This window comes from Carassius auratus, unplaced genomic scaffold (genome assembly GCF_003368295.1).
Source record: "Carassius auratus strain Wakin unplaced genomic scaffold, ASM336829v1 scaf_tig00017344, whole genome shotgun sequence".
NCBI classification, from domain to species: Eukaryota; Metazoa; Chordata; class Actinopteri; order Cypriniformes; family Cyprinidae; genus Carassius; species Carassius auratus.
The window spans coordinates 7,288-32,703 of NW_020524778.1; the positions used below are offsets into that span (position 1 = coordinate 7,288).

General features: G+C 37.0%; 1 protein-coding gene and 2 long non-coding RNA genes across 12 annotated transcripts; 1 reads left to right on the forward strand and 2 right to left on the reverse strand.

The window, feature by feature from the left end:
• Positions 1-147: 147 nt before the first annotated feature.
• On the reverse strand, positions 148-22,803 carry LOC113075639 (uncharacterized). Of its 7 annotated transcripts, none has more exons than XR_003281001.1 (9): positions 22,335-22,803; positions 22,194-22,245; positions 14,072-14,278; positions 9,062-9,137; positions 7,653-8,742; positions 7,039-7,121; positions 5,741-5,889; positions 2,547-3,586; positions 148-1,837 (listed from the first exon to the last, which is right to left on the reverse strand). It is a non-coding gene; the product is annotated as an uncharacterized LOC113075639 (long non-coding RNA). The 7 variants fall into 7 exon arrangements; XR_003281006.1 differs by having other exon boundaries at positions 7,653-7,754; positions 7,977-9,137; XR_003281002.1 differs by having other exon boundaries at positions 2,547-2,588; positions 2,670-3,586; positions 7,653-9,137.
• Positions 8,678-18,599, forward strand: LOC113075638 (NACHT, LRR and PYD domains-containing protein 3-like). Of its 4 annotated transcripts, XM_026248322.1 has the most exons (13): positions 8,678-8,769; positions 9,092-9,234; positions 10,985-11,089; positions 11,275-11,388; positions 11,564-11,677; positions 11,837-11,944; positions 13,660-13,728; positions 13,812-15,581; positions 16,136-16,300; positions 16,393-16,524; positions 17,734-17,907; positions 18,043-18,216; positions 18,328-18,599. In XM_026248322.1, exons 2-13 carry the CDS (start codon positions 9,173-9,175, stop codon positions 18,482-18,484), a joined length of 3,144 nt encoding a protein of 1,047 aa, XP_026104107.1. In that variant the 5' UTR covers positions 8,678-8,769; positions 9,092-9,172; the 3' UTR covers positions 18,485-18,599. The 4 variants fall into 4 exon arrangements, 2 of the variants coding, with proteins under 2 accessions (XP_026104107.1, XP_026104106.1); XR_003280998.1 differs by lacking the exons at positions 17,734-17,907; positions 18,043-18,216; positions 18,328-18,599 and adding exons at positions 16,612-16,786; positions 17,389-17,446; XM_026248321.1 differs by lacking the exons at positions 17,734-17,907; positions 18,043-18,216; positions 18,328-18,599 and adding an exon at positions 16,612-16,980.
• A 409-nt stretch (positions 22,804-23,212) lies between the features above and the next one.
• Positions 23,213-24,775, reverse strand: LOC113075641 (uncharacterized). Its single transcript, XR_003281007.1, has 2 exons — positions 24,196-24,775; positions 23,213-24,086 (listed from the first exon to the last, which is right to left on the reverse strand). It is a non-coding gene; the product is annotated as an uncharacterized LOC113075641 (long non-coding RNA).
• Positions 24,776-25,416: the final 641 nt, after the last annotated feature.

Here is a 25,416-nt window from a genome sequence, read left to right on the forward strand (position 1 = left end):
GAATAACCCAGCAAGAATAACCCAGAATAATAAAAATGCAAACCCACAAATGGTAAAAATGACTCTATCTTGGGTTTTCTCAATAACCCAGCATGCTGGGTTAAAATGTGTAAACCAGCATGCTGGGTTACTTTAACCCAGCACGTGTTCTGTCCAATATTTACCCAGTGCTGGGTTGCCAATTGGGTTATTTTTAACCCAGCCATTTTTAGAGTGTGTGTGTGTGTAGGTCATTTAAAGTGCCTCCGTATCTCATTGGTAGTGCTCTATAACTCAGAGAAATGTGACAGAAAACACATCCACAATCTTAAAAGCCCCTCAGAGGAGCGTCTGTCATAGATATTTATCTTCCGATGTGTTTTATTGAGCAGAATAATGCATGTTGTTTGATATATTATTGCTGAGATCATGGGCATGCACACATTTAAGACAACCTGCTTTACAGCATTGAACGTACAGCACACATATGTTTAACAATTTAGCACAACACAAATATAAAGGTTGAACATTTGCATGATCAAAACGCACCAATCAGCAAACGTGCATCCGTTGTTTAAATCCTTGCTAACAGAAATCACAGTCTTAATCACTGAGCAATGCCAGGGGAAGAAAGACAGATGTGTGTATATACGTGTTATAGTTTAGGGATTGTTGAATTAAACAGACAGGTGCTGCCAAAAGAACACTGAACGTTCCAGTCTGTCTTCACTTTCGATTGTCCGTCTAATCAGTGCTTTCAGTCGTGCGAGTGTGTGCAGTGTTTATATCCAATTCAGCTTTATATATTTTAATTTCATGAAGCTGAAGGGAACTGGGAGGAAAACAAACAAGATTGATGGGATGGACAAACAAACATCTCAAGCTAACAAGATCAAACAGTATAAACACAGAACAAAAGAACGAGAGATAGAATGAAATATAAAAAAGATAGAATGATATGGAATGATAGATAGATAGATGATCTGGAACTTTTCCAGATGATTTCATGTTGAGGAAAACAGAATCCTGTCAACCCTGAAGGAGACAGCAGTCAATAGTTTCCTTTAAAACAAGGAGTCACATTCCCCTCTGAGACTCAATTAGCTTCAGATGATTTCAAATGGGTTTGTAGTGTTCTAATCACTTGGCAATGTTTACTACGTAGCATGGATGTTCATTAAGAACGTCTAATTCCACACACTTCAGACATCAGTCCCCAGAGGCCATCCACTCTCCTAAAGAAAGCTGCTTTTAGCATCAGGAAACCAAACTCCTCAATCTTTTATCTTGCTTGCTGGAGAAACATTGTCTGTTATCAATCTGTTTTCACATATAAAGCGTCACGTTGCGGTGAAGTCTTAATAGTTTCCAGTGTGTTTGCAGCTGAATCAGTGGGGTTGTTTGTGGGTCGTAAAGATGAGTGAGATCATGTGGTTTTGGTGTTTGTGATCTAGCGCACGGACGGACGTGGTGACACAGAAACAGCTCAGCTCTCTGAGTAAACATCAAAAACCACACTGAACCACACCAGACCTTCAAGAGTAGAGCTTTACGTGCAAAGAAGCAAATCCTACAGGAAAAGGACTTGCATTGATGCATAAGGTGTCACTGCTTTGTTAGCAGGAAATAAAATGTTTTCATATTTTTACATCATATTTTTACACTTAAAACAATAACATGTACATTATAAGTTATAATCTAAAAAAAAAAACTATATGCACTATTTATAATTTACAGATTAAATATAAGTATAGGAGTGACAGATGGCCAGATATTCTTGCTGGCATTGATGCTCAAGATGCACTCGAGAACATGAGAAAACGAACATCAGGATCTTGTCAGCTCCAGTAGTCACTCGCTGTCAACAAAACAAAGCAGGCACATTTCAAATAACAAGCAAATGGTAAAGTCTCACATTTTCAATTCATAATTTCATTTAAATAGACATCCTGATAACATTATTTTTCCATTAAAAGTATATACGTCCTGCACCACCAACATCTTCAAGCAAATTTGCTAAATAATGATTGTTATCGAGTAGGTTTCCAAACAACCCCTCCATGTTCCACTGGTCACCCCAAACTCACACTATTGGTCAATTTAGCTGTGTCAGGCCATTTGAAACAAATAAAAAGTTTTGAAAGTGTCATAATTGGCTTTATTACAGTCATATCTGCATATTAAGCAGATGTTAGAGTATTTAAATTCTATAAACCATATAATTTAAAAAAGAAAGCATTTTCACTAGTGGGCTAAAGCTTTTGGGCTCCACTCTATGTCTGCGAGACAAAAACAGGCAGAATGTGTCCTCCAACACCTTCTTCTCCTTCTCTCTTTAAAGTCCATCATGTGTCTTTACTGACAAACATCAGGGGAGGAATCTATCATACTTTCATTCTGTCTTTGATCTGGCTCTTTTCTTCTGCTTCACCCCTACTGGTTTCATTCTTTATATTATCTGCGTGTCCAATGTGATCCAGGCCCTAGTGTGCTTGTGTTTAACTGAACCTGATTAACACGAGTAGACCCAAGTCACGTGAGAAATCCCCGAAATACTCCTCTCTCACCTCCCCCACGTCTTCAGATCCACGCTCAACTTCTCCATCAGTCTGAAAGATGTTACAAAGCATCTGCGTTATTCTGTATGTTGTGATTTGACAAAACAATCCAGCACTATGATCTAGACTCACCTCTGTGATCGGATCATTGGAAAACTTGAAAGGACGACTGAAGTGAAACTATAAACCAGCTGATTTTTTTGGATGGGGCTCATAAGAACATTCTGAAGTCATTTTACTGGCATCAGACTTCATGATTTCAAAGGAGCAAATCTGGACAGACCTACATGTGAAGTTCAAACATGCTCCAAAATGAACATTCAGCAAGTGAAATTAGCTTTGGCAAGTAAATAAATTGGACGATACCTTTTAAAAACTTCATACACAGTATAAATCCAACTGCAAAAACAATAATTGCTGACGTAGAATGAGTGATTTCAATAAAACTGTCTATTGTGATCTGTTGTGAAGCATTTACCGTACTTCATTTACCTAAATTATCCATAATACTTCACCTAAACTCACTAGAAATTAATGTTGTGGCAGCACATACGTGGAATTTTTCTTATATTAAGCCACTGAAAAATAATTTGCTTAATATGATGTATATTATCTTTTTATTTATGTTGCTGTGATACAATGTCTTGTAAGTTTTCACAAGGAAAACCATAATTAAATTATCAAAAGGACGAAAATATCGTTGATAAAATTGGTTTCAGGATCTCACTCTTTAGCAGTCCTGCAAAAAGGTCTGTTTATAGTATAATCAGTGATGTTGGACAGAATGAAAAATGAAAGACACTTTGTCAGAGTGTTGGGTGACACAGATACACACACATACAGATGACCTTTGACCTCCAGCTGTGATCCACTATCAACAGGAAACTGCAAAGGTCTTGGCTCCCAAATGAAGTCTTTCATCAGAATGCAGTGTTCACGTGTCTGGGACAGTTGCAGTTGTTTTTCGGGGATGTTGAACTTTTAATTTGAGTTGAGCGAGATAGTGACGTGTGGATTTTTCATGAGCTTGTTTCTGCACTTCACTGCATCTGTAACGGAGAACATGTAAGTTATGCTTGTTAATTATCTGCGTTTTGTAAAACATGATTACATATAGAAAATCACAATAAAAAATAGTTACAAATGAAATCTGTGTGTGTGTGTGAAAGAGAGAAAACGGGGTACATGTGGTCGTCTCATTTGAGACTGAGCCAAATGGTTTTCGTTAATTGGCCGTGCAATATCACACAGCTGGGACTGATTAAAACTCTATACCGTGAAGAAAGAGAGAAATTAGGAGAGGACAGAAAGAAAGAGAGAGATGAGGAGAAGAAAGAGCCAGAGAGGGTCCCAACATGTGCTGTGCTCACATCGCAGGGTGAAGGAATTTAGTTGATTATTTGCCTTAATGTTTATATTTACGTAAGCTACAAAACATTAGTTCATGTTCAAAACATGTCCAGGTCACATTTAAACCCAGATTACAGGAAGCACTAGAATTTAAATGTTACTTTTTTGCATTACAGGAATGAACACTGGAAGGAATAATGGGCAGAACTGTCAATAAAACTATTTACATTTTTAATTTAATTCAGCACATATTAAAGGAAGCACCTTAAATACTAAATTAAATCACGATGTAACAGTTTAAAATTTAAATGTTACTTTTTTTTTTGCATTAAAATAATGAGTATTTTTGCAATACAGCAATAAGCGTTGGGAGTAATATATATATATATATATATATATATATATATATATATATATATATATATATATATATATATATATATATATATATATATACATACATTTATTTTATTTTTTGATGGCATTATGAATGATGTGTATAACTGTCATTAAAATGAAATCACATCAATAAAAACCCCTAATGGTCCTAGAAAGACATCCAAACAGTTTTTGTCAGATTCATCCATCTAATCCACACAATTTGCAGTGTTTCATTGGTGAATATATTCAAACTCTAATCAAAAACTTTGACACCGATCGAAGCATTTTGAGCAGTCTTACCAAAAAAGGCAACAAACTGGGATTCTGAACAGCTGGTTTGTATAATCCATAATTGTGTTGTATTTGGTGCAAAACACATCTTCCCTGTCTCTTGCGGTCATATATCTCACAGAGATCCGCTGTGGTCTCCAGCGCTCTGGCGTCCTGTAACCTGACTGCTCTTACACAAAATGTCAAATCTATATGGTGCTGATCACAGCTCTTTTCTCTCAACAGAAAAAGAATACCAAGGGAAATTCCCAGGAACTATTCCCCATCTCCCATCTCAGTCTGCTTCTGGAATGTGATGGTCCTTCTTCAAAAAATCCTTCCCTCTCATGTCATTTACATACTACTCTTAATCTTCCCAAATCCCTCTCTCACGAAAGTCAGTCGGGAATTTCTCCAGAAGAGGAGGAAAGGCTGTCTCGACTGATATTTTATGACTCTGAGGGAATTATGCAGGGATTAGAGAGGAAATTGATGAGGAACAGCGCTCTGAAATGTCTTTCTCTCGCTCTCACACTCTTTGGAAGAACACCAGTGCTTTGTCTTCATAGATATTGGTTACGTGGACTTGTTTTTTAAAACATTAAGCAATTTATAAATGGTCAGTATTCATAAACAGACCCACCTGTGCTTTTCTAGTCTCATGTATCCGGACTTTCTACCGTCAGCATAAGAACCACCAATCTAACACCACATAAAGTCTCGGACCACAGGTTACTTTTAATATGTGACTTTTAGAAGTTGGTAGTTTTGAAATAGGAAGATTATGGGATTATCTTTAAAAGAACTGATATTTTGTAAAATTTGCATGTAAAACTACTTTATTTTGCAATAAATATCACATAATTTAATATTTAAAAAAATAAAATATTACAAGCTTATGTGTCTAAATGCATTCTAAGGCTTTAATAAAAATAAAATAAAAATGTAAAATTTCTAATGGTACAAACATTTGCTTAAACTGTAATCCAGCAACAAGTTCTTCCAGGGAAGATTTTACTGAAGCACTTTAGTATCTTTAAACATGTCTTTGTTTCCTGATGGACCAATAAAAACTGCACTTAGACTTCCGGAAAATATATAAAGCTCATATTATATTGGAGCTCATGGATTTGAAACTCTTGTCATATTTGTGCTGCATCAGTCAGTCCATGGGTTTGCCGTCTGAGGCTACTAAAACTCACCTGGATCGAGTATTATGTGTCACAAAAGGTAAAAAGGACATTCATCACAGACGGGATGTTTTCCTCTTCTCAGGAAGTTCTTAGATTTAAATGCAAGTTTCCTTGAAGGGTCAGAGGTCAGTCTGCTAACTCGGTCAGGACTTCCACTCCTGTCAACAGATTCAGATATAGGAGGAGAGAGATTACAAGACTCAGAACCAGGAATAAAATAACTATATTCTAAGCCGGAAAAAGTTGAAAGTTGAAAAACACATGTGCCAAGAACTCGAAATAGTGATATGATCACAGCTCTCGGAGAATAAATCTATCCCAGCGCTGAACTGAAAGGAAAAGACACAGAGAAGTGTGTGTCACAGTGGTCTATCTGGCATTCTCCGCACTTCTCTAATCAACACATTTGCATGTGACCACTGAAAAGCAGCAGGTCATGCTGGCAGCAACAGAGCAGACCAGTGAATGTGTGTGTGTGTGTGTGTGTGTGTTATTAAAAACAAATTATTCATATATAAATGTATGTCCTTCAAAATGTCTGAAATTCATATTTCTGGACATGTTTGTCATCAAAATGTAATTTAACTTGCTACTCCCTTCCAATTGATTTTATTTTATTCTTAATTTTAAATGCATTTTATTCTAGAGATGTGATCAAGTCAGAAGTTTGTCAACTCCATTGAAAATCAAGTCAGAACTGTCAACTTATTTTTATTAGTAACATTTCGCAAATGCGGTTTCATTTTGTTAAATGTCACAAGGCCTAAGAAGTCTGCAACGAAATAATCAGTATTTTAATCTCGTTTTCTTAGCATAAATATGCAAACATGCATAAAACAAGATGCATTTACTTGAGAAGGAAACAGCATGACGTGACATTGTTTACAGAAAAAAATAATGAAGTTTATGCTAAAAATAATCATAAAAAATATGAGCCATGGGGGTCAGAAAAATAAATTAAATACTAAGGGAAAATGGGATTATTTGTCTAACACCACAGGCAAATAGTATTTTTCTTGTTTTAAACAGAAACATCATTACAACTCTCTAAAAACAAACAAGACTTTTTATATTCTGTCATTTTTCTTCTCAAGTAAATTGATTGTGTGAATGTGGACATCTGCTCTCTGTCAGCACATGAAAGCACAGTAACAGGCTAACGGTGGACATCATACATACATCAGTTCACATACACACACATATTGTCACTCATTTTGGCTGCACTCACTGTTTGTAATGAATGCACCTGCTGTTCATCACATTTATAGATTATGCAAATGTTTATCAAATAAAAGTAAATCACTCACTCAACCACCTGATCTCTCTTGTCTTGTCTCAGCACATTACAGAACACCTGACTGCTCGACGCTTTAACAGGATTATACTCGGCCTGTAGAGAGATGAAAATTGACACTTAATTCGCTATGTTTCTTCATAATCTGGGTTTTGATTGAGGTCTATACATTTTACTGAAAGGACAAAGATTTAAAGTTATAATTTGAGCTCATTTCACTTAAAAATATATATATTTTATACAGTTAAGGCCTATAGGTCTTAATAAACTGATTTAAACTTTAATTCTGTACATTTCTATAATTACAATACATATGACATTTTTATTTAAACTGAAGTAATAGTTGCTGTAAATAAAATGTCGTAAAAAAATATTTGTGGGACAAATATAATCTGAACAACTAGTCAATATTGGATTTTTTTATTATTATTTATTTATTTATGTTTTTGAGGTATGCAAATATGCATATGATTCAAGGGATTTATAGACCTACAAACCGCTACCAGCAAAAAAATATAAAAAAATTATGAATCACTCTTTCCGGAAATACATCTGCATATTCATGACACACCTTTACTAGAAGCTTATTTGCATGAACATGCTAAGTATATCTGAGAGAATTATTACATCACTGAGATGATCTCATGCTTCTGTCAGCAGGCTGATGAATGTACAGGTGTATGAGACCCAACTGCTGTAAAAACAGCATCTGTAATCTATAAAACTAGACTGCACAGGAGAGACAATACAACAGACATACACATAAAGGTGAAATATAAACAACAGTAACAAAAAGTGTTAGAAGCTCTAATTAGAGACCATAGAAATGTTTTTTAAACATCAAATTAGTCACATTTTTTTTTTTTATATATAAATTGTTTGTAACATTTCAGTTTCTTCCATATATTAAAAAGGTATTATCTGTTAATGGAACTGTTTTTTATGGGCTACCTTATGTTCAGAGCCAAAGTAATAGGGACATAAATATCATAGACACTGGAAAACAAGCACAGAGGGTTACTGTATGCTATGTGTCCAATATTTAGATCAGTGTTCAAGAAATATCGTTTTATAAAGCAGATTGATTACTGAATTGAAAACGTATCCAAAAGCTAAAAATTGTTTCCAAAATCATTTAAATTTGATTAAAACACTGCTAATTATTATTATTATTTTTTGCATACATATGTCACCATGAAAATACATAATGAATAAATTGTGTAAATTAAAGAACTTATTTGCCATGTTTGTAACATGTCAGTTTGAGAACAAGTTAGGACTATATAATGTATTGTATCTTTAAATAACTGAGCTTTTTTAATCCTACTTGACCATAAGAAACAACACTGGTACACAGAGGCATTGCCAACAACTTAAATTCAGTCTGTTCCACAGACAAAACTATTGTATTGCAACACTTGGAGTACAGCACATGCGTTGTTTTCAATTCTTGTGGTACTTGAAGTCTGCAAAACCAAATTCTCTCCACCATTATTGCAAAAAATATTTTCATGTGCCACAGAAAAAAAAAAAAAAAAACCTGAGTGTCAAAAAAAAAAAAAAAAAAAAAAAAAAATTGAAAATATGCATGAAGCAATTAGTGAGCATTGTGGGCGGCCTGTGACATCTGGGGCAGACACTAATCCATCAACTTCCTTGATGCCACAACTCGCTCACAACAGCACTGAGGAATAAACATCACCCTGCTGCAGGTAACCTGTGAGAAACAGAAATCTTCATTCTGGTAAGTGCTACTTCTGCACAGACTGAGAAAAGCATTTGATGGATCACATTAGACAAAAATAACCAAACACTATTAGAAGTTGTGCTTGGGGAAAAGTTTATATGTAATGTTCAGCTAACTGTCAAAAGTTTATACAAAATATATTTGTATTTGTTTTAGTAAACAGTATTTGTATACTTTCATTTTTATGTCATGTAATTAATGCTTTAAAATATATATTTTTTAAAAGCTGTTGACCTATTTTATACTGTATCAAACCAGTAAAACCAGATCTTAAACAGGGTTTACATACTTTAGTCTTCTTTATCTTCCTCATTTGCAGCATGCCATGTTCAGAAAAACAAAAGGTTCTTTATCCCTCGATTATACTGGAAAAACAAATGTATAAATTAAAAAACACACTATGTCGACAATAAACGCTGAAGACAACAGGGATTCCTGCACATCTTTCAATGGACTGAACGAGTAAGACAAATATATTTTATTTATTAGTACAATAAAATGAATCTGTATATTCATTAAACCTATATTACAAATTGAAACGATTACTTTCTGATATTTAAAGGGTTAGTAGTTCACCGAAAAATAAAATTATATCATTAATGACTCACCCTCATGTCGTTCCAAACATGTAAGACCTCCGTTCATCTTCTGAACACAGTTTAAGATATTTTAGATTTAGTCCGAGAGCTCTCAGTGCCTCCATTGAAGCTGTGTGTACGGTACACTGTCCATGTCCAGAAAGGTAAGAAAAACATCATCAAAGTAGTCCATGTGACATCAGAGGATCAGTTAGAATTTTTTTAAGCATCGAAAATACATTTTGGTCCAAAAATAACAAAAACTTTGACTTTATTCAGCATTGTCTTCTCTTGCGTGTCTGTTGTGAAAGAGAACTCAAAACAAAGCAGTTTGTGATATCCGGTTTGCGAAGGAATCATTCGATGTAACCAGATCTTCTTGAACCAGTTCACCAAATTTAACTGAATCATTTAAAATGGTTCACGTCTCCCCCACATGGAAAGAACCTATATGCGTATATATGTCACATATAGGCAAAATTGAGGTGCATATATGTGCATATACAGGAAATATAGGAAAATAGGACAAGTCAATCTTTTGTTCGTTATCTGGCTCAGCTCGGTGTTCATCTTCAGTTCTCTCTTCACAGCAGTTCAGTCAGTGTACTGTTTGAGTAAATGAATTACTCCGGGATATTGGTTTGTTTGAACTTAGAGGGAGTGTCAGCCACATTAAAAAAGTTAACAGCTTAAGTCATTTGTGGATTAATGCGTATTAGAGATGCGAACCGTTTAAAACGATTCAGTTCGATTTAGTGAACTGGTTCAAGAAGATCCGGTTACATCGAATGATTCATTCGTGAACCGGATATCAATACACTGTTGTGTTTTGAACTCTATCACAACAGACATGCAAGAGAAGACAATCCAGAATAAAGTCGTAGTTTTTGCTATTTTTTGGACCAAAATGTATTTTCAATTCTTCAGAAAAATTGATCCTCTGATGTCACATGGACTACTTTGATGATGTTTTTCTTACCTTTCTGCACATGGACAGTATACCATGAACACAGTTTCAATGGAGGGACAGAAAGCACTCTAAATCTAAAATATCTTAAACTGTGTTCCAAAGATGAACGGAGGTCTCACGGGTTTGGAACGACATGAGGGTGAGTTATTAATGACATAATTTTCATTTTTCGGTGAACTTACCCTTTAAAGTCCATTACAACAGATTAAATCAGTCTTACCTCAACCTAGCTTGAGTGATGGATTGATGTCAACATCAGTTCAGTAAAAAGATGAAGATTTTTCAACTTATCAAGGATAAATTGTACTATTGTGCTATATATGCAGTAACATTGCTGTGATTACATTTTGAAATGTAGTTTTAAATTTAACTTCCTAATTTTAATGTTGCATCTGACAGTTTTGATCAGGAGAGATCAGACTCATCTGCCCCAAGTGTTTTGTCCATGAAGAGTGATCGATCAATGCAAATGCCAATTCACTTAACAAATAAAATATATCTTCCACATCTAAGGTATTTCTATCTTTTAAGCTTAATTAACAAATAAATAAATAATTAGAGGATTGCATTTACTGTAAACCAATTGATGAACATGTTTGTGATGTTAACATTAATCTTAATTTACATCATATAGCATGAAATTATATTGTGTTTCCTCTCACAGTTCTGTGGAGAGATCAGACTCTTCTGGCCCTAGTGTTTTGTCCATGAAGAGCGATAGATCAATGCAAATGCCAATTCATTTGAAAAATGGATCAATGGAAAAAGGGTAATGACAACTGCTAGTTAAAGATAAAGTTAGACAGAACAGTTGGTCATCAGGGCAGTAACAACTACTACAAGGATTAAGATTTAAATTTTCTCACCCTCACCAATGGTTTGCTGTCAAGCTTTACTAAAATTCCAGACTTCTTCTTTATTAAAATCTACAAATGGTTATTTTTTTGCCGTCAGTGTTGATCAGGAGGGATCAGACTCATCTGCCCCAAGTGTTTTGTCTATGAAGAGCGACCGATCAATGCAAATGCCAATTCATCCGAAAAATGGATTAGCTCCATTGGGAAAAAGGTAATGATAATAACTCACATAAGCTAAATGAAGTCAGTCAGAAGTGACCAGCTAGCAAACACATCCAAAAGGATGATGCAGGTTCTGAATACTTCCTCCCCTCAATGGTTTTTTGTTAACCCTTCTCTGAAATACGGTATATTCTACTTATTATATATTCTACTTTCGCTGTCAGTCTTCAGCAGGAAAGATCAGACTCATCTGCCCCAAGTGTTTTGTCTTTAAAGAGTGATCGATCAATGCAAATGCCAATTCACTTAACAAATAAAACATATCTACCACATTTAAGGTAATTTCTTTTAAATCATTTTAAGCTTAATTAACAAATAAATAAATAATTATGGGATTGCAGTTACTGTAAACCAATTGATGAAAATGTTTTTGATGTTAACATTAATCTTAATTTACATCATATAGCATGATATTTATCTTGTGTTTCCTCTCACAGTTTGGTAGACAGATCAGACTCTTCTGGCCCAAGTGTTTTGTCCATGAAGAGCGACCGATCAATGCAAATGCCAATTCATCTGAATGGATCACTTCCACCGAGACTAAGGTAACATTTGATTATAATAACTCATTTATTTTGCTTCAACAAAGTGAATGGAAAATAGTGCACACAAAACGTCTCAGGTTTCCCCTGAGAGGGAACGAGACACTGCGTCCTCTGAAGGGACACTATGGGGAACACCTCGTCGTGACCCGTGTCTGAAGCATACTTTGAAAAACGCCAACGTGTTGGCCGGCGACAGCCTCTGATGTCGCTACCGGCGCGACTATAAATAGGCGCCCGTAGGACCCGTCACTTATCTTCTTCGTGAATCTTGCGTCCGAAGCATGGCAGGGAGCTAGAGGACGCAGTGTCTCGTTCCCTCTCAGGGAACCATGGTTACATTCGTAACCTGAGACGTTCCTCGTCAAGGGAACTTTGAACTGCGTCCTCTGAAGGGACACCATGGGGAACAGTATACCCACGCCGCCATGCTGAGGGGAGTGCAGGCCAGAATCATGGCAAACACTAAGTACCAACTCTACCATTTCACCGGGAGTCGCCCCTGGGACGGTTCGACGGCTGTCCATGACATGGCCAAAGGCCTAAGCTACATACCCAACTTACCTGTTGCAAATGTCCCCCTGACTCATCCAGCCCTAATGGAGCTGGATGAGTCAGAAGAAGCCAGAGGGGATAGTGCAACGCTCTCTTGAGCCGTAAAACCGATCCACCCAGGTCTGGCCAACCTCTCAAACTATGCTTCAACACCTTGGTGCGAAGGCGCCATTCTCCGAGCCTCAGCCCCTGCCTCAGCAGGATGTCTGCTCTCACAGTGCGTCTCAAAACAGTATGTAGTTCTGGAGCACTCTGATGAAAAAACTGAGAATTCAGTCTCCCATGAGAGGAGGACTCCGAGCTCCGAGCAGCATGCTCATAGGCGACCCTTTTTGAAAAGGGGAGCGCTGCTAAACTACCGCGAGAATTGCCCACACAGCCCCCCATGTTTAGAGGCGATGCTTGAGGTGTATAACAAATACACACTGGTTGAATGAAGCCCAAGGAACCCCGGGGCTTATCATCTTAAGAAAGGGAACGAAGCAGAGCGCGTAACCCTTACCGTACAGGATTCCAGAAAGTGCGCAGAGCCTTGTGTGCACACTTACCACTTATGTGGATTTCAGACGGTGCGCAAAGCATTAACGTGCACACTGACCACCATGTTGTTTTGAGAAAGTACACAGGCTTAGTCTCTCTTTGCTCGAAAATAGAGACAAACGAGAACGGAGCTTTTTCTCAGAAAAACGCTCGCAGTGCGCGCAGATTGCCCCCTCAAGGACATCGCGCGCGTACTCTTTGCCCAAACAAGAGACGCAAAGACTGTGTGTGTCATCGGGTGTCAAATAACGCTGACATGGATGCACACACTGTTTAAATGCCTTGCTAGTGGATGCCATGATAACAATAATAGATCGCTCTTACCGTTTCTCAGGAACACGCTTCAAACAAAACAGTCAATGAAGACGAAGAAGATAAGTGACGGGTCCTACGGGCGCGTATTTATAGTCGTGCCGTTAGCGACGTCAGAGGCTGTCGCCGGCCAACACGTTGGCGTTTTTCAAAGTATGCTTCAGACACGGGTCACGACGAGGTGTTCCCCATAGTGTCCCTTCAGAGGACGCAGTTCGAAGTTCCCTTGACAGGGAACTTTTGACAGTTCTCAGAGGTTTTACATTGTATAGATTTGATTGCATATTACAAAATATTATTTTGTCTAAAAGGGATTCACTAACTAAATCATGTCAGGACGATGTGAAGACCAGCAGCTTTCCTGGAGAATTCATTCATCAGTAGGTTCAGTGCATCACGATTCTTATTTATAGTGTCTGTATTTGTGCATATTCTCTGATACTGACAAACCTATTTTCAACAGAAGTGATTCAGAAATGCCTGACAACAAAATTCATAGATTAAAATCAGAAATAAAAAAGAAGCATCTGTACATTTTGGAAGGATTTGCAAAGCAGGGAAACTCAACACTTCTGAATGAGATCTACATAGACCTCTACATCACAGAGGGAGGAAATGGAGAGATCAGCAATGAACATGAAATTAAAAGAATAGAAAAAACTATGAAGACTGCAGCAGGAGCAACAATACCAATCAAATGCAATGAAATCTTCAGACCTTTACCTGGACAAGACAAACCCATCAGAACTGTTCTGACAAAAGGAGTCGCTGGCATTGGAAAAACAGTCTCTGTGCAGAAGTTCATCCTGGACTGGGCTGAAGGACAAGAAAATCAGGACGTCCAGCTCATATTTCCACTTCCTTTCAGAGAACTCAATCTGATGAAGGACAAAACACTCAGCCTTTCAGATCTTCTTTATGTCTTTTTCCCTGAAACAAAAGAAATAGAAATATCTAGTGACAAATATAAAGTGTTGTTCATCTTTGATGGTCTGGACGAGTGTCGTCTGTCTCTGGATTTTCAGAGCGATGTTGGGTTGTGTGATGTAAGTGAATCAGCATCAGTGGACGTGCTGCTGAAGAACCTCATTGTGGGGAATCTGCTTCCCTCTGCTCTCATCTGGATCACCTCCAGACCAGCAGCAGCTGATCTCATCCCCTCTGAGTGTGTCCATCGAGTGACAGAGGTACGAGGCTTCAATGACCCACAGAAGGAGGAATACTTCAGGAAGAGAATCAGAGATCAGAGTCTGGCTGATAGGATCATCTCACACCTGAAGTCTTCAAGGAGTCTCTACATCATGTGTCACATCCCAGTCTTCTGCTGGATCTCAGCCGCTGTTCTGGAGAAGATGTTGAGTCAAGCAGAGAGTGGAGAGATTCCCAAGACTCTCACTCAGATGTACACACACTTCCTGATGGCACAGATTAACATCAAACATGAGAAGGACTATGAGAAGAACGTGACAGATGAAGACATGATCCTCAAACTGGGGAAACTGGCTTTTCAGCAGCTTGTGAAAGGCAACCTGATCTTCTATGAGGAAGACCTGAGAGAGTGTGGCATTGATGTGACAGAAGCATCAGTTTACTCAGGATTGTGCACTCAGATCTTCAAAGAGGAGTTTGGCTTGTATCAGGGGAAGGTCTTCTGCTTTGTTCATCTGAGCATTCAGGAACATCTCGCAGCTCTATATGTGCACCTCACCTTCTGCAACAGCACAATAAACGTGCTTGAAGCACATGAATCAGAAAAGCCTGTAACAATGTTGAGTTTACACAAGTGTGCAGTTAACAAAACTTTACAATGTAAAAACGGACATCTTGATCTTTTCCTTCGCTTCCTCATGGGACTTTCAATGGAGTCAAACGAGAGCCTTTTGGTGAAAAGAGGGCTTTTGGTGAAGAAGGCCAACTTCTTCCTGGAAAGAGAGAAAACTACTGAGTATCTCAAGAAAACGTTAAAAACAATCCCTTGCTCAGAAATGACTCTTGTTATTATCCACTGTCTAAATGAACTCAAGGATCAATCCCTCATTATTGAAATCCAAAGCTACCTGACCTCTGGAAAAATAAACAGAGACACTCTTCTCCCTCATCAGTGGTTGGCTCTAGTGTACATCTTAATGACATCAAGTGAAAAGTTTGAGGAGTTTGACCTTCGTAAATACGGAAGATTGGACGCAGCCCTGCTTTGGCTGCTTCCTGTGATCAAGTTGTCAAAAAAGATCTGGTGAGAACATTTAACTTCAAATATGTGTTCAAAATCAACTTTGCTGGCACATATTTAACTTTTAGTACAATAGCGTATAAACTTCCTAGTCTATAAGCCATCCATCAAGTATAAGTCAAATAAGCCATAATCCAGAATGGTGATTGTCAAGTTCATCCACCTTGTCTTGCAGCACTGTATATAGATCCTTGCACACTGAGTTCACAGAAATCGGTGGTTTTCTGTTTAAATGCAAGATATTTAAAGTTTACCTAAAGTATACTTGCAATAGTTCCACTTTAGCACAATCAAATACACTTCAGTATATCTTTAGTTGGACTTCAGCACTACTTACACACAATTGCATTAATCATATAATGTACAAATTTTTAAAAATACATTTTAGTATATTTATTTTTCACTATCTATTAACACTTGAATAAGTAGAATTCATCATTATTTGTACTTAATCAGGGCAGTATATTGCACTACATGAAGAATCCATTTAGCCCACATAACCACAAAAAAAAAAAAGACCAATGAAATAGCAAATAATGAACTTGTATTATTGGCAGGTTGAATGACTGTAATATCACATATAAAGGCTGTGCAACGCTGTCTACGGTACTTTCATCACAATCCAATGTGAGAGAAATGGACCTGAGCCATAACAACCTGCAGGACTCAGGAGTGGAAATACTCTGTATTGGATTAAAGAAATTACCCAACGTGGAATCACTGTACGCTTCTGTGGAGTATAAAACATCAGAACATTATATTTAAAATGTTTATTTTTAAAGACATTTAATTAAATTTTTCAATCTCACTCCAGGGTGAAGGAATGGTTCAGCATTAAGCAAATCGATGTTCATGAAATGGTTAAGCAAGGGAACATAAATTATGAAGATTATTTATGTCTCACTGCTGGACTAGAAGACACGGACTGTAGACTGGAATATTTGAAGTAGGTTGTGTTAACTTTCTCAGAAGACTTTGGGCAACATGGGTTTTTAGACTGAGAACACGTATCCATTTTGTCCTCTCTCTGTAGTCTGGAGAACTGTAAAGTAACAGAAGCAGGTTGTGTTTACCTGAGCAAAGCTCTGAGTTCAAAACCCTTCTCATCTGAGAGAGCTGGACCTGAGCTGGAATGAAATAGCAGACTCTGGAGTGAAACATCTCTGTGCTGCTCTGGTGAAAGTTCACTGTGCACTGGAAACACTCAGGTGAGTTACAACACATGGAGTTAATTGGTATTAACTAAAATTCGGGGCAGGAGCACGTCCAAGCAATCACCTGACTTCTAAGAACCTCCATATATAACGGGCCACGTCACACCGCACTGCTAGTATCATTCTCTCGAACCCACCCTTCCCTCCCTTCTTATCCATTCAGTCAACCTTCTCCCACATTATATCTCTATCAGATTGTCTGGCCTAAATATATATTAGAGACGGTACCCCCCACCCTGAGTCTCTCTGAGCCCTCAATTCAAGATGCCCTGATCAACCTGACCATCATCCCATTCCCTCAACCCCTTCATCCTCTTTTTACTGTTCCCCAGTTAAACAGGGGCGCCGGACTGGGGGTAAAACCAGTACTGATTACCAGGGCCCCAAAGGAAGAGAGGGCCCTTGAAAAGTCTGGAATATATATTTTCATTCCATTAGGACTGCCTATGCATAGGGCCCGGGATCTTGTGCAGCGCCCCTGCCCAGTTTCTTAGTTTGTTTGTGGCGTGGTCCTAGCTTGTGAAAAATAGCTTATACAGTTAATTATGAAAAATTTGAAGATAATGACTAAAGAGCTTTTTAAATGTATTTAACAGGTTAAATAACTGCAACATAACATACAAAAGTTGTATAGAATTGGCTAAAATACTACAAAATACCTTCAAACCTGAAAAAGCTCTCTCTAAGTGAGAATAAGCTCCAGGACTCAGGTGTGATGCTCTTCTCTGTTGGACTCCATCATCCTCACTGTAAACTGGAGACACTCAGGCAAGATGATTCTTGATGATATTAATTTACATTTTCTGCTATCACTGTATCAGATCGATCAAATATACTGGAATTTCTAACCGTTAAGAATGTTTGGACTTTCTTTAAATTGCCGTTCAAACTCTGGATCTCTTCTTTTTAGATTGAGACTATGTATTTTCTCTTCTCTGTAGTCTGAAGAACTGTAAAGTAACAGAAGCAGGTTGTGTTTACCTGAGCAAAGCTCTGAGTTCTAACCCTTCTCATTTGAGAGAAATAGACCTGAGCTGGAATGGCATAGCAGACTCTGGAGTGAAACATCTCTGTGCTGCTCTGGTCAAAGTTCACTGTGCACTGGAAACACTAAAGTAAGTTATAACAGTTAGTTTATATAGCTCATTATTAAATGCATTTAAGGTTAACGACTGTATAATTACTAACCCAAAAGAAAGAACCCTAAAAAATTTGAACTGATAAATGTAAATTATGATTTTCTGTCTCAGGTTGGACAAATGTGAAATCACTGAGAAATGTAGCACCGCTTTAGCTTCAGCTCTCGGCTCTCAGACCTCCAGTCTAACAGAACTGGATCTGAGCATGAATTATCTACAAGACTCAGGGGTGAAGAAGCTCTGTCTCGGACTAACAAGTCCTCACTGTAAACTAGAGAAGCTAAGGTACAAGTCTAAAAATGTCTAGTGCAATCAAAGATCAAAACCCACTAAAATCAGATGAAGAAATTGTTAAAATCACTGACCTAATTTATAAATCTACTCTGCTCTCTTCAGGTTGTCCAAGTGTAAAGTTTCACATGAAGGTGTGACAGCACTGATTGAAGCTCTGAAATCAAATCCATCTCTCCTACAAGAACTTGATCTCCTTGAGAATGATCTGGAAGAGTCAGACTTAAATGTGCTCCGCATGATTTTGGAAAAGTCATCATAAAACAGTGATCAATTAGATAACTCTAGAAATAAAGACTCAAGCTTTTAACATTGTGAGTAGTAATCATACATGAGACTGTGAAATCATGATACCAAATTATGATGCATTCTAACTAAAAATTTCTAATTGTCATTATTTATTCACCCTTGTGTTGTTGCAAACTTGTATGGTTTAGTTTGCCTCTTTTAAACAAAAGAAGATATTTTGAAGAATGTTGGCGTCCAAACAGTTGCTGGTAGCCATTGATTTCCATAGTATTTTTTTTTCCTCCATACTGTGGAAGTCAAAGGCTATCGGTAAGTACAGTATTTGGTTACGAACATTATTAAAAATATATTTTTTTGTGTTCATAGGTATATTTTTCTATTTATAAATTTGGTTATGTTAACTAATATGATGTTATCCACTTTTATAAAGAGTTACACATGTAATATATGTAAATAAATAAATATAATAAATGCACACACGCATAAACCTTCATGCTTAATTTCTTGAACACTGAATTTAAGAAAACTCACAAGGTTGCGGATTTAGGAATAGAGATTTGAATGACATGGGGTGAAGAGAAAATCCAAGACTATAATAAGCAGAAGTCATAAAATCAAATCCAGGTAGAGAAATCCAAATAGATAGAATATGAATAAACCAGACTACAAGACTGACAATTAAACCTGAGGCATAGAGAAACCTGCATAACTGACCCGACTACATTCTCCAGTCAGGTTTCGAATGACATGACGGTGACTGATGACATCTATTTTAGGTTGAACTTAGGTTTTAAGTATTGAGAAAAAAAGCAGAAAAAAGCAGAAAATCATTCAAATAATTGTTGTTCTGCTTGTGGAAATCTAGTCTTCTTGTTATTAAGTGCAAAATACAAAAATCTGAACATTTTTCAGATTTCAAATTCAGTTGAATCTAGTGATTATTCCATCCTCAAAAACTTTATTACACGGCAGGGCTAATGTGCCTGGTGTGCCTTTATTCCAGGAAGTTGTGCAAAACCAGCCAATTAGATTTGCACTTGTTGTACTGAGAATGTGCTTTTCATTTTTGCGTGCAACAAGCATCAGATGTTTAGTGGGTGTGACAACTGAGGCTAAGACTATAGGTCACTTCCTTAAAGGGGGGGGTGAAATGCTCGTTTTCACTCAATATCCTGTTAATTTGAGTACCTATTAGAGTAGTACTGCATCCTTCATAACTCCAAAAAGTCTTTATTTTATTATATTTATAAGAGAAAGATCGTCTGTACCGATTTTTCCCGGAAAAACACGAGCGCCCTAGAGGCGTGACGTGTGGGCGGAGCTAAAGAATCACGAGCGCGAGTAAGGCTTTTGCGTAGAGAGCGTGTGGAAACTGTGACACAGATCCAGAGGGCTGAAATTTAACAAGAACAGCATCAGCAAAGGCGGTATGCTATGTGGTATGTACTGAAACTGTATATATTTGCTTAGCGGTTTTGGAAAATGACTAAGTTCCACTTTATGTCGTCTTTTTTTTTTTTTAAGCTGTACATGTGGAAAGTGCAGTTTGATGACAACATCGCATGTTGTTTACTTTATGTGCTTACGGGCTGATAGCTAAGTTAACAACACAGAGATATTTGAAGCAGTTTTACTCACTGCATGTGGTTCCAACACACGATCGTGACCCTTTTCCGTTGGGACTGCATTATCCTTAAGAAATAAAACGATGTGCAATCCGAAATGCAGGGAACCAAACACAAACACTTGCACAACTCCGTTGATGCTCTGTAAAAATAAACTCCATCCACTGGTCCCTTAATGCTGTTTCTCTTTTGGTAATCTGTGCAGGGTTGTCTTGCCCTGGCAACCAAAAACACCACTTCCTTTTGTGACATTTCGCGACGCCTCTCGATCTGAATCAGTGAAGTCTGTCGTGCTCTCAGTGCTCTGCTATACGGGAGCGTGCGCTCTTCCGGCAGAAAAGCGCGCACTTGGACCCATATAAGGAAATTCCGCTCCATCTAACGTCACACAGAGCCATACTCGAAAAAAACTTTCAAGAAACTTGTGACAAACCGGAAGAGGTTTTTTTTGGAACAAAAATACTCCATCAAACGTACAACTTAATTTTTAAAAACTTTGTCCATGTTTAGCATGGGAATCCAACTCTTTAACAGTGTAAAAAACTCCCCCCCTTTAATGCCACAACAATGCTCACATTTGGAGGAGCAGGTAACCCATGAAAAAGATAAATACAACAGTTTGATTGACTGATTTAGGATGAGTCCTGAAAACACAAGGTAATAACCACTGCAAAGACAAAGAGAACAGCCTTTGATAGATGGCAGGGTAACATATGACCTCCTGAGTTGGAGCTAAATACACCTTTGCCCGGTCGCCTTCTGTGTGAAAGCAAACACGTCCCGGGATTGATTCCGGCATTGATCCCAGGTCGGGGACCTAGTAAAATTGCCGTGTTCAACCCGAGACGAGGTGCTGTGTGAACAAAAGCCAGATCTAATGCCGTGTCGAAGTGATGACTCTTTTACCGGCTGTTTTGAAGGAAAGATCAACGTTCGCCGACGAAAAAATATGTGCAAACTGTAATGAAGCAGAGATCAGTTAGTTCCTCACTTTCCGCGCTGACGCCGAGATTGTTAGCTTGCTTCAGTGAAAGTATAACGTGCCTAACGGTTTCGACTCGTACATTACACATCACACCCTGATGTCACGTGTCATAACCGGGATCTTTACGGGTTGTGTGTGAAAGCACGCACATATCCCGTGTAATCACTGGCAGTGTGAAAGTGCAAAATCTAAGTGACCCGGGAATAAATTTTTCCAGATTGTGTTGAAAAATAAACATATGTGAGTGAGACATACGGAAAAAGACCGTCTCTAATAAATGCCAGAGGTTACAGTTTTTTCTGCACCTTTTTCAATGCGACTGAAAGGGTGAGTGAGGGTTGATTACTTACATTACTAATAAGGTATTGTACTTATGTCCTATACAGAAATATAATACAACTAGATTGTACACTAGCCTGTCAAGACAACAGTGACGGATCAAAGTCTGTATTAGTTCAGCTAAAAGATTCTTAAAATTCTAAATTGTTTAAGTTACATTTAATTTCAAATTATATTGAATTATAATTTAATCTTGATTTAATAAATGTTGCTTACCCATGACATACCATGTGCTATTTATCCAACCCCAATTCCACAGAAGTTGGGAGTTGCATTTTGTAAAATGCAATAAATCACAAATATCTGTGATTTGTTAATTCTCTTCAACTTTTATTTAATTGACAAAAGTAAAAAAAAATTTTTTTTATAAATGTATGATTCACAGTCACTCAATAAAGACAAGGAAGAACTGCCTTAAAGCTACTGTTGCAACCCTTTCATTTGTCACTATGAAACAGCATTAAACATTTTTTTTATTTAATTTTTAAACCTGGATATTCAGTGAGAAAAACTATGGTTGAACTTGATATTATCTTTCGGGAATTAATTAAAAGATAAAAGTCACTATATGACAGGTTTTTATTCTATAATAAAACTGTGGTCTTAGTGATGTCAATCGAAAAGGTAAGTTGTTTGAGCATTTTTGATGAAAGTATTTGAAAAATATTTGAAATGATACCATGAAAACGCAATCAAAATGTAACTAGAGTGACTTTTGAATTCATGTTGTCTTTAAAAAAAAATTGACTCATTAATGAAAGTTATTTACTCACCCCCATGTCTTTATGATGCAAGTTTCTTTCTTCGGCGAAACACGAGATTTCACTGAGGACAAAGTCCATAACAAATAACATTGTTTTAAACGCCAGGCCAAAAAAATAAATTAATTAGGCTAATAAAAAAAAATGACTTACTTCATATGACAGCAATGTTTCAAGTATCTCGAGGCCATACAATAACTCTAGCCTATATGAAAAACAAAGTTAAAGTACTTGTGGAGTAATTATCGTCGTCTGTAAAATATAATATGCGAACGCATCCGTTAAAAACAAGAGGGTCTGGCTGCAGACATATGGGCGAGTGGAGCTCCACTCAAGAGCGGAAATACGTCACCTCCACTAGGGACGTCGCCGCCATGTTGGACCGGGCCACACTTTCCGTAGAATTACGTCGCCTCCACTAATGACGCGGCCGCCATGTTGGTCCGGGTAACACTTTACGTAGAATTACGTCGCCTCCATGGGGGCGAGTGGAGCTCCATTTAAGAGGGAAAATATGTCACTACCACCAAACTTTCGTTTTGTATTACTTGTTATATACACGTATAAAGGGTGCTTTGCCAGTTATGTCACCTCTTTGTACGTAATGTTAATATGTTCTGTACTTTTATCTGTTACTTTTACCTAGTAGGAAAAAAAAAAAAAAAAAAAAAAAATATATATATATATATATATATATATATATATATATATATATATATATATATATATATATATATATACTAATCTTTTATGGTTTATGACAAGACAGCATTTTTTTTAGTTAATGCCCCTCCCCAGCAATTTGCACTACAGACATCAATTTGTTCATGTTTGTTTTACCAGTGTACAACTGCCAATGTAACACTCCATACATTTTAGAAAGTTAACCTTATGTTTTTAATATTTAGCAGTGACAAATAAATGAAATATTAAATACATTATTTAAATAATACCTCAACCAGAATTTTGTGTGTTGAATTTTGTATTTTAATCAAAATAACAACATGTACAAAATAACCACAGTAAAATAATGAAGAATAACTTCCACAATTTAGAAGTTTTAATGGTTTTTGAGTAATAATAATAATTAACACATCTTACACTACATTGAAAACACATGAACTGCAAGTGACCATAATTGTTACTGTAATAACACAATGTGTTCACATGCACGCACACTTTACTCTTGAAGACCTCCATTGTCTGTGAAGCAATCCCAGCTACAGTAGCCAGGGTGGTCATCTGAGGAGTAAAACCCCAAAAGCACTCCCTGTTGCCCATTTTCCTGGTGACCAGCCCCACAGTCTTTGTGAAGATTATGTACGGCTTTCTGTACTTTAGATAGTGTCTCTTTAAATATCTTCACTGCACCGGTTCAGTATCAACAAAAAAAAAGGGTAATGTTAAGGAAATGGAAGAGAGTGAGATTACTTAGTCTAATTATTATAGCCACAAAAACAAGAGGGTCAACCACACTTACTGAAGTCACCATCAAGCCAGCTGAAGTGTGCCTCCTGTTAAATATGCTCCTGACTGACAGTGTTGTCAAATCTCTGGCATGAACTATTACGTCAGATGGGTCAAGTTTAATTACAATACTGACATTTAATTATCATTAATGTTAAAGCAATTTACTTGTTGCTGAAGGTGCCTGGGCCACCACAGTTGTGCTTTGTTGTTCTGATGCATCTGATTGCTGGGCTGGGGACACAAAGAAGACATGAGCACAGCAAAACTGGAACAATACTATGTCTGTGTGCTGACGTTAGGTAAATTCAACACAGAATAGTACTGCATCATTCTCCTATGACAGTCCCAAAGCAGACAAGGTGATGGTGCTCAGAAGTTCCAGTCTCTATTTGTGGAGGTGTTATGAGGATGGATAACACTTGATATACATTTGATCTGAAACAAAAAAAGTAAAACAATAGAATAACAGAACAACAAAATAGAAAAAAATAAATATGTTAATGTCACATGTAAAAAGACCTTGACTTGTAAGGTGGCAACATACATTTAAAATGTAAAGAGTGCTGCATCTTCTATGCCAATCCTATCCCTGGAGGTGAATGAAAAATTAAATATGAAAACAACCACCTCATATGACCTTTTTAAAATTATACAACAAATGCTAAAGGAATACACATACAAAACGATCGTGTCCTTTCATTATTCACTACGTTATTTTACCACAAGCCACCAAAAACTAAGTTACACCTATGCTATCCATCATGTACTGAAGGTAAAAATGTAAAGAGCAAAAAATTAACAAATAAGTTTATCAGAAATGTATTATCCAAACTGTACTTCCCCAGTCAACTGAAAAGAAAGTATGTTCTTCAAGAATTTATTGAAGAAGAGGCAAAGAAAATAAGGAAGCTTTATTTTACTTATCCAGTTCTTCCTAAAGCCAAAGAAGTAACATTTAAAATTCTAAAAGAAAATTTATCCATCTAATCACTTCCTACAAGAAAGATTTAATTGGGAGAACAAGTCATGCAGGTTCTGTGAGAAAGATATTGAAACTGTTGATCATATGTTTTTGAAATGTGAATCTGTACAGACTTTTTGGCTGGAATTTCAAAACTGCCTTCATTTCAGATATCAATACACCCTTTGACTGTGATCTCAGTTAAGGTTGGAGTATTGTTGAAGGAAAAGATCCTAGACTTTTTGATAAATAACTTAATTGCTTTGTGCAAATACTAGATTCATAGATAAGTAGATAAGTAAGATAAGTACGTTTTTAAAGGTTAAACCTCACTTCAGCAGATGGAAGAATGAACTAAAGATATTTGCAAAGTCTCTTCATTACAGGATTGACAGGAACGCCCAGAAACTCTTGTATGCTTTGAACTTGTTTTTGTTGTTAGAATAAGACCCTAAGACATCTTTATTTTTCTTTCGTTATTTATTCTGTTTTATCTTATGGTGTGATTATTGTTATTTGTTATTTTTTCCATCTTTTTTTTTTCTATTTGGCTGTATCGACACTAATAATATGTGTTCAGTTGTTGAAATGTGGGGTAAAGGTTTGTAATTGAACTTGATAACTTAATAAAAAACCATTGGACAGAAACATTGATCTATAAATTACTATATGTGGTGATATATGATCAGTGGCCAGACATCAACATTGCTCGCGATATAAATCTATAAATCCATAGTGTTTAGTATTCTTATGTTACTAATTTCACGTAAGCCCTGTGCGTTTTTCTTACACTGCGCGTTACAA